We start from the raw sequence: 20,027 nt of genomic DNA, 5'->3' as shown, positions 1-20,027 counted from the left end.
AGTCTGCAAGTACACAGCAAAACAACCACTAAGGATGCTAATTAAATAGGACCCTAGAGTGTTTCTTTTAATTAAAATTTATTTTTATTGCATTTAGATATATAAATGGTATTATAAATCTGCATTGCTAATTCAGTTAACCAGCTTCTCTTGCACAGGTGAAATCTGAAGGCAGAGATACCAAATGCTGTGATGGTCTCAACTTTGTGTGGTTCTGTCTGAGAGCACTAGTATATCATAATCTCTTATTTTCAAGCATTTCTATGATGTGTAGTATTTCCTTAAAAAAGTTAAATTTTCAGAACTCCATCAAAATTACATTTAAAAATCATGCCACATATTTTCCACCCTAGCATCCAGGAAAGAATGAGCCACATTAGAACAAAGCAGAAATGTAATCCTTGAAGTGATTAAACCAGAGAACATGAATTCTGAAAATAGGGTCATGCAGATTTTTTTCTTGTTCATTAGTCTATATAATTAGTTTGTTTAACTGTGCAGTACATAATTAGGCATATTGCTTTACAGAAGAGAATTTAGAAAGGTCAAGGTCCTCAAAATTAATTAAGGAACACTATCATTAGTCCCTGATAGAGTATAATCCAAATGATCCAGCAGAATTCAACTGATGTTTGATAGCTTCAGTTTAAATGGGTTTACAAAATTATGATTTTTGCCAGGATTCTTTTTTTTTTTTTAAATTACTTGGAAGTTTACAATGTTAAAAATAAATTGAAATGGCAACATATTAAAATTAGTCTTGGTATGAATCACACTCTCAGCGTGAACTTTTCCAGATACTCCATATATTTGGTAGGACGTGTCTGTGGGAAGTACAGCCTGCTCGTAATGCATAAGGGGCCAAATTCATCCCCGTGAAGAGGGCTGACCTGAGAACTGTGGAGGCAAAACACAGCCTTGGTTAGAGAACACCCTTGATGGTGCTCAGATATAGGAATGCATCTTCTTTTACCTGAGAAGATGCAACACAGTGGATTGGAGTTTGCTTTAACTCTGTATTTCCCAGGCTGGTAAGTAAGTGCAGATATTGAAACATCATTTCCACAGAATAATTTTTGGTAGGGACCTACCACGTGTCATACAGAGAAGAAAAATTAGACTGGTTGCCAGCTACCCACTTAACCAATAATCAACTCAATTTTTTTATTGTATGAGCATTAATTTGCCAGTCAGACAAATCTAATTTAATATTACCTCATGGTCTTCCCATTAATTAAATTTAGAGAGTTTCAAATTGACTGACTGGAATTTCAATTTACTTTAAGCTTTTGGCTGACTTTAGTTGGAAATATTTTTATCCATTTTATTCCAGATTTCAGAAACTACAGCAGCTTTGCCATGCCTGAAATTGTCACTCAGATAACCACATTTTCTCCGCAGGTATACGACGGAGAGACCTATTGGTGGTGTTGCATGAACAGAGGCAAGCCCATGCCAGCAGGAGCATCCTTCCCTAGATTAAATACATCTCCCTCATATTAGAGGGAAATAAGTGGTGCTTCAGGAGTCAGCTGTGTAGCTATTGATCTGTTCTTACTTTATTAGCAAGGGAAGATCCTACCAGGTATTTCAATGCTCAAGACTAACAGCTGAGGCAAAGACTCCAATCTCATTAGTGAACGTGCTTCACCCTAGATCCCATTTTATTTTGTGGCAGTCTAATTGGTACAGATTGAACTAAACTCCGACCAGTTGTTATTGCCTTGTATTTAGCTTTGAAAACTGCTGCTACTACCTCAGACTTGAAGAAGAGGTTGCATGCCTAAACACCTATTTAACGCATCCAGGCTGGCATCTATCCAGGTCGACAGCTTGCAAACCCCATTTCTTTTTCTAAGCGCTATAGGGAAACAAGTGAGGAAGAGAACATGGGTTTTACAGCGTATGCAAAGTGCCTCGTGTGCCAATCAAGGACAGAACTGCTTCAGAGCTGTCTCTGACAGCGGAGCCCGGCCCCTGCTCTGCATGCAAATGGGAAAAGACATAATCAAGAAAGCATTTGAGATTGCCGTGTCTAATCCCTCCACCGTAAACAGATACTTCCTGCTCTGCTCCCCCGAAGAGATTTCTATTAATATGCCAAAGGCACAGGGCTGTAGCAGAGACCTCCTAGTACCAACTATCTTGTTTTTTATCTCCATGCCTGCGAATTACATGAACACGGTCTTTTACATCAGTCTTTCCTTTTCAGTCAAGTAGGAAGGAGGCTAGAAAGAGCATGATGTTCACAGGTTGCTTTACAGTCATTGCAAATCGCCTTTACAGAAGCATCTCTCCCGATACAGTAACACTGTCTCAGCCGCGTGACGAGCAGGCAGCTTCATAATTGCCCTTGAATGCTTCCATGTTAGGCCTGACCAGCAAAAGCACTTCAGGTGTCATTAGAGGCATCAAGCATGTTAGAAGGATTACAAGAAGCTTCCTCTCTCCATCAAATTAATATTCCTTCCCCAGCACACACACACCATGTCTGGAAATGATGGGTTATTAGTATAGACCTCATCCATGCAGCTGCCCTCGTTCAGCAAGCAGGAGGGAAAGACGTACACAACAAAAAGTGCGCTTTGCTCTGAGGAAACATCACAGCCTTAAAGACGAGGGAGACACAGGGACAGCTTTGGTCCTGTACCCCGTTGCTGGCACGAGGGTTACATGTGTGCATTGAGCACAGCTTGTACTATCAACGCTCTGGGATGGGCAACAGACCAGATGTGGACCAAAAAAGAGCAGGATCTTCATAAATCCTAGGCCCATTGGGATTAGGCACAAAATTCCCTCCTGGCACGTTTTTAGACAAGTACCTTTGAAAATAGGAGTTGATTCCTTCCTGCAGCACTGTTCCTTGCCTGAGCCCTTCTGCTCACCAAATGCATATAGTTTTAGCAAAGGATTTACGGTTTCCATGTGCTAATCCAGCATTAGTCAACTTGCTAGAGGACATATGTTTAGCAGGGAATAATGCAAGCTCATCCATCGATGAATATTGAATTTATCCATGGGAGACATCGGTTATTTTTATTTCTCATCACTTTGTTTCTGGAATCTCTTTCAAGGAATCTGCAAGATTTATGCATTCAGTAATACCACAGTTTCATCTAACTACAGTGACTCCCCTTAGAAAGAGTAAGGGTTAAAAGAGGGAATCCTACATGGGGATTTATTCACTACTGGACGGATTTTATAAAGTAATATTGGTGTAGGAGAACAGGGTGACAAACTTTCTGTCCCAATTTAGTTTGCTAGTGGCTGGTTGTATTGATTTTAAATTTTGAGCTCGCACTTTTCATGTTCAGAAAGCAGCAACGCTTAATGTGGCTGCAGAGAGATAGGGAACATTCATTAAAACATATACCTTGCAACCTCAAAAGCCAATTTTGAACTCATTGTGTCATGATTTCAGGCAGATATCCTAGCTGCACTGGAAGAAACATTGGCTGTACCTTAGCCAAAATAATCGAACAAAAATGCTTACAATTAGACATCTATACTCACAGAGGTGGAGAACTCCAATCCATCTACCTTTAAAAGCAATAACCCCACACCTGCAGGCTTAAAGATGCAGGACTCAGCCTATGCCTTCTCCCTGTTTGAGTTTCCAAAATGGAAACTCGTATTTCAATACCAAAAATTCAAACTGTAACTTCAATAAGGAAATACGGATGTATTTGTTTCACAGTAGGGAGAATATTGCATATTTTCAATCAACTCCAGTGGTTATTCTTTTCAGATCAAGGACCTCCTAACCTCACAAGCAGGCAAAGGGCAAGTAAACCAAAGCAAACCCCTGAAACCTCATTTCATATATCTCGTAGAGGAAAGATAACACACAGTAATACAGGAACACAGGTGCTTTCTTCATAGTCGCACTTGTGTCTGCTTGCCCAGGGCAGAGCACAGTCAACCCGCGTTCACTTCAGCGGGAGCTGAGGGCACCGATGGCCATCCTCACCATCGCCTCTGGCCGAGAGCACTCAGCTGCAAAGAGCACATCCCCTGTAAGATCCCGCACGCGATGTTCAGCCAGGGGCACGGTGCTTAGCAGAGGATATGATCTTTGCTAAAGCTCATCTGGAGCAGCTGACGAGCGAGGGCGCCTGTCCCACCAGCTTTTCATCTGACCAGGTTCCCATTGCATTTGGCTGAGGTGCCCAAGGGTGGGTATCAGAAGAGGACCTCAAGTGTGGGTGGAAAGGAGACGCTTTCTTCTTACCTGTGATGAAGCCCACGCAGATGTAGAGCTGCAGGATGCTGGTGCAGAAGGCAGCTGAGACCATCCCGATGCCACACAGCAGGCCTCCAAATATAACCACGGGTCGACTGCCATAGCGGTTTACTAAAATACTGCTAATGGGACCTGGGGAAAGAGTGCAAAATGGTTCTTGAGGTAAGTATCTTCTGACAGGAGGGCATGTTTGTCATAGACCACGTAAAACTCTGCAATGTCAGTGCCCCTGAGGTGCTGCTGACAGCTTCTAGGGTGACTTCAGGAAGAAGATGGAAAAAGAGAGAAAGAAGATCTGCACTGCCTGGAGGTGGAAGCATGTCCCATGCCACACAGTGGCTGTGTAGCTGGTGACAGCTCCTGCCTCCAGGACTTGAAGGTGTAATCAGAGAGGGGAAACGGCAATAACAAAACAGGTGGACACATGACCCCAGTGTAGGAGCTTCTTGATTTATTATCATGTTAAACCATACACAGAAAGCAGTGGTTCATATTACAAAGCTGATACCATGAATACTGTTGCATATTTAATGCCTCTATTTAATGCAATTCCAATACTGCTGACCAGGACTGAAGCTTCAGCAGAACAGTTGTTAATTAAATCTTAACAGCAGTCTACGTAGGTAGAAACAGTGTGGGATGATGGATTACTGGAGCTCAAAAGAACCAGTTTGGTCTTGCATTCATGTAAAGAGGTGGTTCAGGAAAGTGCAAAATTATGAAAGAGGGAAATGGCTTAACAAAGACTGTGCACACTGAAAGGAAGCATTGAAATCTGAGGAAGTGAAACATGCCAGCAGCTTTGGGTGGAGGAGGAAAGAAGGGAGCTCTTGTGTATAGTAGTCTCAATGAGCTGGAGGACGAGTAAAAATCAGAATCACAGGATAATATGTGTTGGAGGGACTTTGAAGGTCTCAGGACCAACCTCCTGCTCAAAGCAGAGCCAACTGTGAAGTTAGAACAGGCTGAGAAGTCAGAATGAGAGAAAGCAAACTGAGCAGGAAAGAGCGGTCCAGAAGTCAAGCTATAAGATGTAAGAAAAAGATTCTATATTACCCAAAAAATCTGGACCAAAAAAGCTGCAAAAATTATAATGGAAATGAGGCAGGGGGATACAGGCAGCTTTTAGTAATTTATCTTACCTGACGATTTCTGGTGCTGTTCAGCACACAGCAATGGTGTTTCAGAGCCCCGTGTGCCTGTTTGCCTTCATCCCTGCCGTTACGAACAGCCCACACTGTCCACATACAGATTACTGGAAATGGGTATTTTAAGCTTACTGGCATCTCTGAAGAGTTTGACTGTGGGACCTACCTCACCACAGAGCCATTTGGTAGGATATTTACCTTTGCTTAAATAATCTCAGCCAGAAATAGTGCCAGAGCTCTTCCCAGACCCTGCAAACCACAGCACACTTGAGCACAGGAGCGAGACCCAAAAACCCCAATATCCCCTCAGCATGGCTGACAGCATCCAAACAAGTTCTCAGCTGTTATAATGTGCAAGAACAAAAAACAGTAGGTATGACTGGTTTAATCTAGAGAATGAAGCCCATCATTACATCTGTAACACCTAAAATACTTTCCACTAGATGCAAGGTCAAAATGCTCATAAATGAAATACACACCAGCACAGTCTTCACAGCATCCCTGTAACTGCACGATCTGTGAGCTGGTCCAATCGAATGCACCATTCAATTAAAATTTCTGTTAGTGTAAAATTATGTGGAGAGTTTTTTCTCCTAATCCTATAACTAGATTCACACGCATGCATCCTTTTGCTGCAGAGAATACGACAGCATTCAAGGAGAAGTTCTGGGGAAAGAAATACATATGTCAGATCAGCACAGCAGGAAAGGGACCCCTTTCTCACTGAGCTTCTCCCGGTCAGGGCCTGGACTTGCATCATGCTTGAGCTGGTTGCAGTGTGTCCTGTAATTCAATAGAACGAGCCAGTGTTCCTCGGAAAGGCACCACCACATTCATCTGCAGCCTAAGGGCACACAACTCTTCCATTTTTCAATTTTCCACATGTCCGCATTTCTCCAGAATCAATCTAATTACTCAACTAAGAAAATGTGGTTTCAATTACCTTCTCCCGCTGGAAGGGGGCTTTCACATCAGTCCTAAAAGTACAGGATGTGGTACCACGGAGCAGAGCATTTAAAGCCCATGAGATTTCTGCTAAGGCCCCTCTCCTGCTCTGATTTGGGGCAGCTCCCAGGGGAAGAAGTCCCTGCTATGAAAAGTAAAACAAAATGCTCACTCATGTCCCACTATTGCAGCATCCAGGAGAAGGGGAATATGGATCCACATCCCTCTCACTCCCGTCCATAAGCTGTCATATTGGCTTCACCCATCAGTAAGGATGGGTTTGGACCGTGACTGCAGATGATGAACTGGAAGGCGCTGAGCATGGGACACACTGCTCTGCTTCCCAGCTACGGGGATAACCCAGGGTAGAGGCTGGAGCAGATGAAAGCAAAAGCTCATATCCCAACCACTGGCTTTACAAATGAGAGCACCCTTCCCACGCCCTGGGGTGCCCTCCCTGAACATGCAGTGCCCTCAACCACATCCCAACTTCCCAGCCATCACTTATTAAGCCATGAGACTGCAATTGTTCCCTGTTCTTGTCTTGCGTGATCTCTCAGCAGTGCTTTACAGCAGGTCTGCGTGACCTTCAGCAAACAGCCTTCATCTGCTGTAGCCAGCATTATCAGTTTGTCAGGGGGATAATCAGTCCCACTTTTTTAACAGCCTGGGCAGGAGAGCTGTGGTCTCAAAGTTGTTATCTGCCTGGGCTGGGCCAAGCTCACAGGGAACTGTGACGAACTTCAGAAGCAACATGAGCCTTTCTTTCTCCTCCGCAGCCTGAAACCTTAAGCCCGGGCCTTGGGAACCTGCTTTGCTAAAGAAGCACGGCATACAGGATCACAGCACACGCTTGTGAGTGACAGCATTTGATCTCACCCACATAGGACTGAGGGTCAGAGACCTCTAAGACATTACATGCAGCCAGTTAGAGGAGAAAATAGGAGCAGAGCATCTGGACTAAACTAACACTGGAGAATCTGCAGTGAAGGCCATGATGAGCACTCAACCTGCAGGGAAAGCATCAGCTAGACCTACACTTTACAAGACATCAGAGAATCCAACCCAAGGTCTCAAATAGTTGGGAAACCAAACTTCCCTGAGCTGCTGCTCATAGGCCAAAGGTTTTGTAATAGTCCTGAGCAGACCTTTCAAATGCACTGAAGCAAATGCAAAATCACATCCCCAAAATTACTTCCACTTAAGTCATTTGAACCTACAGAAACGTCCATAGGCTTTAATGGAGCAGCCTTTCAAAAGCTGTCCCATCTCTCGGCAGCAACCGGCGCACGCGATATGTCACATAGCTGTGCACACTTCAGCACGCAAACCCTGCCACCCTGGGCAGGCACACCAAGCACAGACACGTACACCCTCACCCTGCCCAGACGTCTTCAGCGATCAGCATCACACCCAACAGATCTAAATGCACCTCTCCTGCCCTGCTCTGCCACGTGCCACCCGTAGTGTGTTTCTTGCAGGGGGCTGATTAGCCACCAAACATTAGATAACTTTAACAACAATGTTCTGGAAAGCTTCGGAAAACATCAAATAGCTCAAGTCAGGGCAGAAGAATAAAGAAGAGGGAACAACAAAGCCAGCACCGCAGTTGTGGGAAATAGGAAACATGATTACTGCTTTGCTTGCAGCTATTGCAAAAATTAGAAGTGTGACAGCCCCTGGAAACATGGTGGAATTGAAAAGCAGGACCTGTCATTTACCACTTACTCAGCCTGCATGAAAAGAATAAAGATACTGTATATTACCACACAGAAACCAATTATGGTAACAACATGTGCAGCTCAGATCCCAAGGCACCTTTACTTGCTAATACCTGCCTGGCCAAACGTGCAGGAACCACAGGCTCCCTGGCCTGGCATCCAGACTAAATCATCCTTCCTTCCTGCGAGCTGACAGCAGGAGAAGCTAACAGGAGTCAGGGTGATTTTTGCCTCTTAATTTACAGAGTCAGGTGAGGACAGGGCAAGAGAAACAGCTGGCAAAACTCTAAAAGGATGCCATTTACCTGGCTTGACCTTGCAGAGGCAGCCACAGGAATGCTGTCAGAGTCCCTGAAAAGTCATGGTGAGGAGCAAAAGCCATCTCAGCTGCTGAGCATGTCCCCGATGCATGGCTTCTCTGGGACCAGAGCAGACAGGGCTAGTGTCAGCCAGCCAGCACTGTCCCCACAACCCCATCACCCTGGTGGCATCACAACTTCTGATGAGGAAATTAGGAGTAAAATTTAATCACCCTCTTACACCCCAATACAAGGCTGAGACTGATGACACAGGAGTGCTGGTGCTTCGCTGCGGGAAGGGATGGCATTTCCACCCAGCCAGCCTTAGGCAACAAGGCAGCCCCTTCCACAACCCAGCAAGTGGCTTCCTCCCTCCTGACAAAATTCCGGATGCAGTGATCATTTATCATCCATCACAAGGAGATGACACAGACAGCGGAGGGCACAGGGGGATGCTGAGCCTCATCCTGCTGCTGGCTTCGCTCAGAGCCGTGCCCGTGGCTCTGCACCTCCCCTGGCTCACAGGGCACTGCTGGGGGACACGCTCTCCGGTGGAGCTAACACCATCGCCTGGGGAAGAGCAAGGAGAGCCCACTCAGAAATGTCTTGGTGTACGCCCCAAGCCCTTACAGAGCAGGGTGCATACAAAAGGAGTTCTGCCTGCAGAAAAACTCTACAGTCTAGGGAGCAACTGTTCACACCAAATATCCCCTAAAGATGCTGCTGGGATCGTGGCACTCCTGGAAGACTGATGTAATGTAAAGCACTATCCTCAGCCCATATAAATCATGCCGGTTTAGCGCCTGTCCTGCATAAAGCCTCTCTTTTCTCATACCTGTGGCAGATTTCCATTCGTTGTTAGCTGGTACATGAAAGGCCATGTCAAAGAAGCTGATCTTGGTGGCAAGCAAAACACAGGAACTCGCCGGTGGGAAATAAAGCAAGCCCTAACTCATTTGTTAGCTTGTCCAATTACTTTTCACCTTGAGTTTTGTTTGCAGAAGTGAAAAGGACCCTGAAGAGGAGATTGTAAAACCATAAAGAAAATGCAAAATACCCCGGACTCTCCTGTCTTCTCCTCCACAAAGCTGGGCCATCTTGTCATTTATTCTTTTTGAGCCACTGAACTATGATCCAGACAGGATCATAACGCAGAGCTGGCATTTAACAAGAAATATCAATCCAGACTGGCTTAAACTCTTGCAAGTATGACAATGCTCAAAAAATAGACACCTGAATTGCCTTTCTGTTTTCCTCAATAAGCCTTATGAATTTTTTATGAACTGCAAAACTTCCAGTGTTGATGCAAAACATCAGTGTATTTTTAACAAGGACTAAAACATTCTTCTCTCCTATACCTCTGACCATATATATATATATCTCTCCCTTATTTGTAAAGTATGTTTGTCTTTTTTTTTTTTTTTTTTTTTTTACCTTAACCTAATACTAACAGAAACAGTTTTTTCCCCTTTCCAGTGGAACCTGACTTGGATGAATTTCTGCTGAAATATTTCTGTGCAGGGCTCTCAGAGAAGCAGCTAAGAGCTGAGATCCTGAAACACTGAACCCATAACCCAGAGGCCTCCATGCAATGTGGGTTTTTTCCCAGGTTTCACAAGACTGACCTTCTACCAGTGTAAAGTGGCACAGAGCCATTGCAAACATCGCATGTCTGCTGGTAAGACCATTTGATGGCCACGCAGATGATAAAATAGCAATATTAAAATAGTCCACTGCATGGACCCCAGTGCTGGCAGATTTGGGACCACCAGTGCAGCTCAGCTTTTCCCACTTTTCGGCAGTGACAAGTGGCTCTAAAGAGCTGTTACTGTACAGGGACATTGGTCAGCACCAAAAGAACTGCCCAGATTGTTAATATTTTCCAAACTGCTGTGAAAACACAGATAATACTAAGGAACTCAGCACGACGTGACTGGCGTTGCCTACGTGGAGTCACTGGGGACGTAAGAAGGAGCAGAGCGTACTCAGCTGGGAGGAAAGGGGGGGAAATAATTTATACTAATAAACCAAAGTCTATTACTGCACTAGTAGTAAAGCAACGACAGGAGCAGGCCTGCAATTTCCTCAGTAATAATCTCATTCCCTCCGTGGAATAACAACACTGCCTTTGGCCTTGTAATTTATCCACCAGGGTACCAGCCCATTGTAACAGAGCAACCTCTTCATTACCCCACAAATGAAAGCAAGTGCCCCCGCGTTATTAACACGCTCTCCGAATTCACCGGCCTCCCGAGGCAGAGGGCATCAGCGTCAGCAATCAACACCCGGTAACGATGCATGCCCCAAAAGGCCTGAGAAAACACGGGGCACAGTCCCAAAGGCAGGGGGAAAGGGATGAGAGGGTTAAAACGCACAGCCTTTCAGTCTTTTGCCTTGCTACAAGAGAAGTCCAAGGTCCAGGACTGGGGTGGCTCATGGTCTTAAGTATTTGTTGCCAGGGCTTGGAGAACTGCCGTTCACCAGCTGACCCATGTTAAATGAGCTCTGCACGTGCCTGCTCCAGATCACCAGAGGAGAAGAATTGCTGGTACCTGGTAATAATACAGTCTATTAATAGTCTCAGCTGCTTGGTTCAGATGGTTTGTTTTGCAGCTGCAATGGCTGAGGAGCCCCAACACAACTGGTTCTTCCTCAGGCAGTGGTGCTGGAGACAGCACGACCATGCACGCCGATGGTCGTGGACAAGCGGCAGCGAGCAAACACCCCAGGTGACAGCCATGGTATTAAATACCGCTCTGCCAGACCCCAAAGGGCAGCTTCCAGAGACCTGTCTACCCCTAAATTGCCCTGATGCCTTCTGTTAGTATTACTTTGCACTGCAAATAATTTTTAAATGAGGCTGAAATGCAGCATACGCACTAGCAGCTCCAAGAGCTAACCTGTCACCAGAAGCTGCCTCTCTTTCTTCCCCATAGGGGAGGAAAATCGTCTGTACATTAAAGGGGGAAATGGCTGCAGTTTCAGCACAACCCCCGTGACATGCGTACACCAAGCACAGGGGAGACCACCCGGACACATGTCACTCGGTCATCAAACTGGTCGGTCCAGGCTCTTTGGTGCTGGGTCTCCTGGGCAGGATTGGCACCATATCCAGCTGAGAAGGCAGCGGGTGTAATGGTCTGGTGCAGAAACCAAGCAGTGGCAGCCCTCCCTCCTCTGCACCCACCAGGCACGTTCTTGGGAAGCCAGGGACCCTGGCCTCCTGTCAGAAATACATGCATTTGCCACAGCAGCATCCTGTTGTTAAAAAAAGAAGAAAAACAAAGCAGATGAGGCCCAAGCTTCAGAAAGACAAAGCATCCTCTTCCTTATCCAGCAATCTTATCTGATCAGTGCTCCGGCATTTCAATTTCCAGATTACACAGCTGACACACGCTGCTCCTGCAGCGCATGGAGAAGCCACAGGCCAACAGCTCCAAAATTGGGGCTGGAGCCAAGGTCCTTTGTGTCACTTCGTATTTAGGCAATTAAATGTCCGCTCCTGCAAGGGGATGGCGTCGCAGGTGACGAGCACGCAGCTGCCTGTGCTCAGTGGTTTCCCCAGGCTGCTGGTTTGGATCTCGCCCACACAGCAGATCACAGCCGCTGACCTTCAGAAGGTCATGACTTCACGTTTTTTGAATTTCTTTCCCATGATATTTTAGCTAACCTTTTGCTTTAGGAGGACAGCAGACTTTTATCCCTTCCATCATTTGAAACCCAGCTGCAGAACATGAGTTCCCTACACAACTGAAACACCTATTCCCTGGGATCAGCAGCCCCTCCTTACCAGTCTTAACACAAGCAAATTGGCCCCTCCCTGGCCATGCTCTCCAAAGAGCTTTGTCCTCCTCCTGGAAGCCCTACATAATTTGACCAAGAGACCAGTTACGCTGAAGACCCATCCAGGGGCAGAAAAGCTGCAATGCTGCAGGACAGGTTGGCATCAAAGCTCTCGCACTCCTTCCTACAGCAGCACACAAACCACGTGCCGTACTGACCGGGGGAAGAAGCTTTCACGTGTTTGAACTTCACTGGGGGGAGTGAATTATAACTTACTCGTGGGCTTAACACCTGTCCATGAAGTATTAACAACTCCCCAACCAAAATTCTTTACTTTGTTCTTCCTAGTTCTTATTAATCTCGGTTTTTATTAAGTCTATCACATCTCTATTACTGCTGCCTGGTGACCTTGCTAGCTCCAATGAAGGGCGAAATGATAAAGCTTTGTGACCAAGTCCACGAACACAGAAATATTTCACCTGAACCTATAGTGCTATTATCGCTTTTAAGTAGAACAGGGCTATTTAAAAAAATAAAAAATATAAGCACATACGTGGTGACCTTGCAGGGCTTGAGTGCTCTCTGAGAGTCAGGAGAAGTATATGAATCTGCAGCGCCATCCATTACAGAAATCAAATCATTCCTCACCTGGCTTTCTTAACAAAATCCACGATCGTAACGCTGCTACTACCCCGGGGATGGCCCCAGCGTGGGAAGACATCTTGTTTCAATGACATGGGGAGGCTGATCGACTCTTGGTGGGACTCCAAGAGGTGATGAGGATAAGCGAAAGGATGACACCCAGCACCAGGCAGCTGAGCCGCGGGTACGCAGGGAGTACCTGCCTGGGCTTGGGCCATGATGGCAGGATGCTGGATATCCACTGTGGATAAACAGAGATATTCCTTTTCTTTCAGCCTACACAAAATATCCAGGTGGAAAAGCACATGCCTAGGGAAATCCTAGTGAAAGCCGTACTTGAGAATTTTTGTTGAACCAATGCTGTAAGCACATAAGTAGAGAGAGCTGACACATGCTACATTACTGCAAGTATCACCTATCCTCCCCTCCTCTCCCTCTCCTCTCTCATAATCCTCACTCAGCACTAAGGGCTGATGGGGAGGTGCCCATGTCGTTTCAGACACCCTCAGGTAACTGAGGCGTCTCACGGGGTGGTCAGACAGAACACAGGACCCAGAGCACACAGGTGCTGAATTTCCTGGAAAGAAAATCTTTGCACCACAGATCAGCTCTGCATCTGTATGGGCTGAGCATCTCCAAATGCAAACCGTGCCCAAGTACTGACCCTTTTATTTCTCTGCTAAGCCCAAGTTATAGAAAATGATGGGAAACCCATAGTGCAACCACCCAAGCGTAACGCACAAGGATAACCTCTTTGCTTTTTAGGAGTGAAGCCACTTGTATGGGAACTCAGAGGCTTGGGGCTCAGGGTTGCTCAAAGAACAAGAAAAAGCCCCAGCACATGCTGTGGCAGCTCATTTCTTAGCAGCAGGGGATGAAAACAGCAGCAACAGCATGTCAGCACAGAATCTGCAAAAGGACTCATACCTTGGAGAGATTATTTCTTAAAGCAGACGACAGCCCCGTAGGATGCTCCACACAGGCAACCTGCTCTCATGTAAATAGCACTCTTACCCGCAGCGAGGGGAAGGCCCATCCGTTTGGGACTCCACACACAGAAAATCCACTGCAAAATGCTGGGTAATGTACAATACACAATTTTGTCAGGCACCCCCATTACCGAGCTTTTAGCAGGTAAAGCCTCCACTGGTCAGGGCACACCCTGCCTTGGCGCTTGTGGCCCATCAGGCAATGTCTCAGCCCAAGGCTGGCTTGCAGAGAGCTTGCACCTCCTGAGGCCTGGGACTTGCTGCTTGTCACTGAAACACCCCCCCCCCCCCATCTCCCTTCCTGTGCCTCAGTTTCCCCTTTTAGTGTACTTCACAACTGCAAGCACTTGAGATGGGTGGAGAGCGTTGGGTGAGGTCTTCTGGAGGCAGAGAAGGTTTTGATGAGGTTTGGACCAGACCAGAAGAGACCATTGGCAGTTTTGATGAAGTTAAAAACTGCAGAATCAAACTCATTATTAATATAGCTTTACACCGCTGCATGTTGTAAGGTGCTTTCTAAACCTGTCACTGCAATTTATCATGCTAGCAGTGTAATAAAACACAGCTATAAAATTTTGGATTAAATGTTCAAGGTCAATGGTTGACTTTCAACTTCCCAATCTCTTCCTTGCTGCTTTAGCAGATGCTCTATTAAGCAGTTACAAGCTCTGGGAGAAAGTTTCTTTGGAGAAAAGACTCAGTTGTGGAGCATCTCCAGAATTAAATCTTCAGACATTTCATCCAATTACAAAACAATAAATAATGAATAATGAGTAGTAAACACTGGCTGGCTTCAGGATAAGGCTTTTACTTGAGAAAGGCTCTCTTTTCTCTCATGTTTGCAAAAGGTGGCTCTCTGCACCTGTCTCAGAAAACAGACAGAAAGTGATTCCCTAATTTTAATAGAAATTTCGATCTGTAAGAACAGCACCCTGGAGATTTTGGGGCGAGTATTACAGCAGCAAATAGTGAGACTGAGACCAAGACTCCACTGCACTACATACTGAATAAAACCAAGGTATGGTCCTGATGCAACTTGGCTTTTTATGTATTAAGGAGCAACAGAAACACCACATATGCACATCTACAAACTGTATACAAACGTGCACAAGGCTGGCTGCACAGCAATCGCAAAAGAAAGAGTGAGATTCTTCAAAATGAGCAAAAAAATAAGCTCAGATGTCTCCTGCTCTTGACCCAGCTGTTCAAGCTTATCACCTGAAATGACTCTGTGTCAGAATCTGGTCTCAGTTTCACTTAGATGACTTCTGTTGTTTCATTACAATGATGAAAGGAGCGTTTTGGCCACATAGTCACTATTAAAAAAAAAAAAAAAAAACCAAACCTGAAAATGCAGATACTGTCCTAGGTATTAAATTATTCTCTCTCTTCTGGCACACCAGAGAGCCGGTTCATTGTTCAAACTCTAACTGTTGGCCATAATAAAAGACATTACTTCTTCCCACAATCCTTACCTCTCTTATAGCCTTAGAGGACACCGTAACAGCTACAAGAACATTGCTGCTATTAAATTGGTGGCACCACTATTTCTTATTTTTAGACTGTTTGGCTGCTTCCCCCCAATGCTGAATAGGGCAACTGAATTACTAGCAAATTAATATTGCTTATCTTTTCTTTCCTGGGAGCTCAACTGCCTCCTGCTTTCCCTGGGTAATGGTTATCTCTGGGGGCTCATCTGTGGCCTAGCTCGAAATGCGTCACCCTTAAAAAAGGGAAAAGGGCAGCTCAGTTTGGTACCGTGAACACGACTGGCCCAAGTCAGGAGGCATGAAGGCCAAAGGCTTTTATTTTTGCAATTGCATTATTTAAGATTATCTTCCTGGACAAAATTCATTCCTGCACATGAGGCAAGACCTTGGGAACTTTGATCTTGTGTTGGTATAGCATAGTCCAAGGAGGCAGTTTGCAAAAGGAAACCCTGCCAAGGGCAGGCAGCAGCACGACAGGTGCCCTGTGATGCTCCACATTTTGACAACATCAGCGTGTCCTCATCACCCCCAGAGCTTATACCTGGGAGCTGAGGTGCAACTGAAGGCACCTTTAGGGAAGGATGATGGCATCTCCCCTGGTCCCTTATGGACAGATCCTGGTTCCTTTTCTTTCCGTCCGTCAAAGACTCTGCTCTGTAATACTTTTCTCATTTGGGGTAACGAATGAGCTCTTCACCCATGACAAAAAAAAAGTAGAAACATTGCAAAACAGAAATCCTCCTTTATCAGATTGATAGGGTTTCACCCTGCAGGATTTGGTCAGAGTAAAGCAATGTTCCCTCGTGCTCCTCACTCACAAACTCCCCGTTTGCCCTCCACAGCTGGAAACGTGGAATTGCTAAACGTGAACACTGGCGAGAACTACAAGTACCCTATCATAAAGTCCAGGCTATCCACTTTACTGCACACTAATCTGTTTTACTACTTGTATTATAGTGACAGAATTGTTTTCTGCAACCTAGTTCAGATTAAGAAACTGGGGGATAAGACACATTAAAACTTCTGCAATATATATTGCCAGAGCCTCAGCTGGTGTAAAACAGCTTCCTAGGGGAATTAAGCAAAAAGTGAAGGGCAGAAACAGTCTCAGCTGCTGATTTTCAGTTTTAGTCTGAAAAACAAGAACTGCTCTGGTGCTACAAGCCAAAGCCTTAGGTGGTCACTGTAAATCTGCATCCATGCTGTCAAAGTCAACAGAGCTACACCAATGGAGATTTGGGTTAGTTCATGCAAGTACTTTCAGAAAATAGGCTTTATTTGCATTATTTACGAAATGCAAATGTAAGCTCTGTTACACAGTAAGCAGCACAACCTAAAAACAAGTCCCCACACCAACGAGCATGCCAAGGAAACAAGGACTGTCTCCCAAGGATGTCTGCAAACAAAAGCTGTCGTCAGTGAGAGCGTCAGACCCTCCGCACCCTGCCAAGGCACGGGGCGGCACGGCTGCCCGGAGCTCCCGGGGATGGAGGCAGCAGAGCAGGGTGGCTGGGTCAGTCCTTGTGGGGACATCCCCGTGCTCGGATGCCAGCTCACAGGCAGCAAACCCCCTCCCGCCCCAGCCCTGCCTCGCTGCCCTGAGTCCTGGCTCCGAGAGCCCAGAGATGTGGCCGCATACCTCGGAGGGGACACCAACGCTACAGCCTTTCCCTGAAGCCAACCGGGCAAACAGCAGAGCCCGTGCACTCCTGAAGAAAGCTTTTGATCTATGTGGCCACCTTCCAAATCGTGGCCACTTACTGCTGCTGGAGCAGGGGGAAGGGGTGGAGGTGAGGCAAGTTTGGGGCTTTCCTTTCGTGGCTGAGATGCCCACACCTGGGACCAGCAAATGCACCACTTGGCCCCTCCAGCCCCCCAGGACACAGGGCCTGATGCCTCGCGTAGGAGGTGCTCAGAGCACCCGGCGTGGTTCCTGCGTGGTGGTAGCGCACCCACCCCTGCACCTCCACGCAGGCTGTGACAGTTCTGCCTCACCACTGATTTGGGAAAGGAAGGGAAGGAATGGAATGGACAAGCCATGCAGTAATTACCTGGTTTAGTACCTCTACTAGTTACTCAGGACTATGTTGAAAGCTTACTTTGGCATTTTTAGGATTTCTTTTTTTCAGAAAAGATTAACAAAAATCCAGTGTTTAACTAGCTTCTAGATTTTCAGCAAAGTAAATCAAGCTTTGCCACACGGGCATCCTAACAGCTCTAACAGGCACTGCAGCAGAGCAAGACTTGGGCAGCTCACAGGAACCAGCGCCCCGTCCCTTTAATGAAAATTTCCAAATCACTGAAGTCATTCATAAGTCAAACCCACTCTGGCATTAAATACCCAGTCAATCAAATTAGATGTGTTAAATAGGCTCTTGGGCACGCGTGTTTCATTTGCTCCACGTTCTGTAAACTCCCACCACGGCCCTGTCTGCAGCCACTGAGTGATTCGGCGTCTCAGCCTGGATCGCTGCAGAGAGAGTGATGATCAAACGAGCATAAATCTTATTCCAGAGCAGAGCAGAGGAGGGGAGGACTATTAAATGGACATAACTCTGAGCAACTGCAAGGCAAGTGGGAAGGTGCAAAGGTACAATCGCCTGCAATTAAGTCTAACAGTGCCCAGTTGTATCATCCCCCGTATTACTATATAATAGCATATGGGAGGGAAAGTTAAAGCTCCTTGCAAAAAGGGAGGAGATGCTCAGTTAATTGGGATAAAAGCCCACTACAACATCCCAGGTACAGAGCACATGGCACTGGCTTGAACACTTGGAGAGAAAGAGAAGAGAGTGAGTTGGAAAGTCTGCGGATGGGAGAAGGCAGAGGCGATCAGAGCAGCGTTTCACCTGCTCCAGCGCCAGCTCATCGGCCATGACCTGCACACTGAGAGGCTCAAGCCCCCCATCTACACCCCTGTGAACAACTTCAGGTGCTGCAGGTGCAGGGTTAATCTGCAGAGCATGTTCCTTGCTCGGTCATGGTCAGGAATGAAGCATCTCTTCCATAGAAGAGGGTGAGGGAACACGTTTTTATTGGAACACAAAGCAGAGCTGGCAACAACCCACAAAGGCAGCCACGGAGCCCCCAGCTGAGAGGTAACTACTTTGGTGCATTTATTGCAGCGTTACAGGACAGGCGGGGTATCACTTCAGCACATGGCAGTCTGCAGAAGGACCATGATTTTTGGGGCTGCTTCATCAAGGTCTTCCCCCACCCCGTGAGAGAGTAGAGTTTCCCACTGCTTCACTGTGGATGATGGTGGTTGAAGTCATAAAATCATCATCATGGTGCCTTGAGCCCCAGCTAACTTCTACCCAAGACTGAGTGCAATGGAAGAAACAGCATTTCCCCAGGAAGAAGCTTGCACTGTACAATGCCCTGAGCTACTGGGAAGACAGAACCATGTTAGGGACCCAGCCGTCAGGGAGAGCCGCGGTCCCTGTTCTCCATGAGACACATTTAGCACACTCACCTATATTAAAAGCCCAAGCACAGCCTTCCCAACAAGTGATGTCCTAATTTTAGTACCCGACCACAAAATTTACAGCAGCCTCTACTCATCTGCATACTTTTGGTACCAAATATTAGCCATCTCTCTTTGACTTCCAAACCATGCAGCTTCCTAGACACTCATCTATAGGCAACTGAAAGGCATGGGTTGCCTAATTTTCCTTTTTTTTTTCCACCTGACTGCTTCAGAGACATTCCACATAATTTACCCCAGCCCTTTAAAATAGCATTTAAGCAGCATCTAAATGACACGTGGTCCTTTCACCTGCCTCCCCACAGCAGTTTTTCCCTCCCCTATCACGACCCATTTGCTCCCGTTCAGCCTATACAGAGCCCGACTGTTTCCTTTTCACTGCAGACTGCTTATTTATATAGCTGGGGCTGAGGCAAAAGTGCTTTTCTCTGTATTTATTAACAAGCCCCAGTAGAAATCTATCGCAAAGCCGCAGCGCTCCCCAGGGCTCGGGCTCAGCATCCCATCAGGGAGGCCAAGGGGGTGGCCTGGGACAGCAGCACTGGCTTAAGCGGAGGATTTCTCTTTCTAAATCGCTGCTTGGGTTTTGCCCGTGAACTGCTCCATTTGTGGGTTCTCAAATAGGAACTCAGCCCTTGCAGAGTTACTCTCTGTGGGACCAGGCCTTTGCAGTGGGTTACAATAGATTACAATAGGCTCTGATTCAAGCATCGCTTCCTTTTTACAAACCTTTACAAAGCATCTTTACTTTCATTACCAGCTGCGCTCTCCAAAAAGCACTACAGTGCATTATTAAGGGAAAAAAATAATCCCTTTTTAAAAACAAAGAATATTTTCAGAATTGCTTTAATAGCCAAGATACATATTGATGAAGTTTTCTGCAATTACAGAGTGTGGTTCCTGTCTACCTCCCATTGCAGATTTAATCAAAGGCAGCCCAAGTTTTTCATTGAGTCACGAAAGTTATATCAAAATCATAAATAAAGAGCAAAGTTCTATGCACTGCTTTGCAGCCGTTAAGAATGACTGGAGATTTCACTGCTGTAGTTATAACCTGCCACAATAAACAAGCAATTACTTTGTTTATTGCTCTAGTCCACACTCACCTTTGGCTGAAACCCAGCTATTTCACACCAGCCTATTCTCAGGGCTTTTTCACTGATGCTCACGAAAAACTTTTGTAGGTAATCATCTGATTTCTGGGTAGGGGACCCTCAGCAACACGCCAGGTCCGAGCCATGCTGGTATTTCACAGCCTCTCTCGCTTGCAAAGTTGCCAA

At 46.1% G+C, this 20,027-nt stretch overlaps 1 protein-coding gene across 4 annotated transcripts in view; it reads right to left on the bottom strand.

The window, feature by feature from the left end:
- Positions 1-20,027, bottom strand: part of LOC104635531 (monocarboxylate transporter 2) — a 46,842-nt gene that overhangs the window by 8,782 nt on the left and 18,033 nt on the right. For all 4 annotated transcript variants that reach the window (XM_075762393.1, XM_075762392.1, XM_075762394.1 and 1 more), the window contains one exon: positions 4,232-4,375. In XM_075762393.1, the coding sequence (XP_075618508.1) occupies positions 4,232-4,375 (144 nt within the window). The remainder of the gene's footprint in view (positions 1-4,231; positions 4,376-20,027) is intronic.

Source organism: Balearica regulorum, chromosome 10 (genome assembly GCF_011004875.1).
Source record: "Balearica regulorum gibbericeps isolate bBalReg1 chromosome 10, bBalReg1.pri, whole genome shotgun sequence".
Taxonomy (NCBI): Eukaryota; Metazoa; Chordata; class Aves; order Gruiformes; family Gruidae; genus Balearica; species Balearica regulorum.
This window is presented reverse-complemented; position numbering and strand designations above follow the sequence as displayed.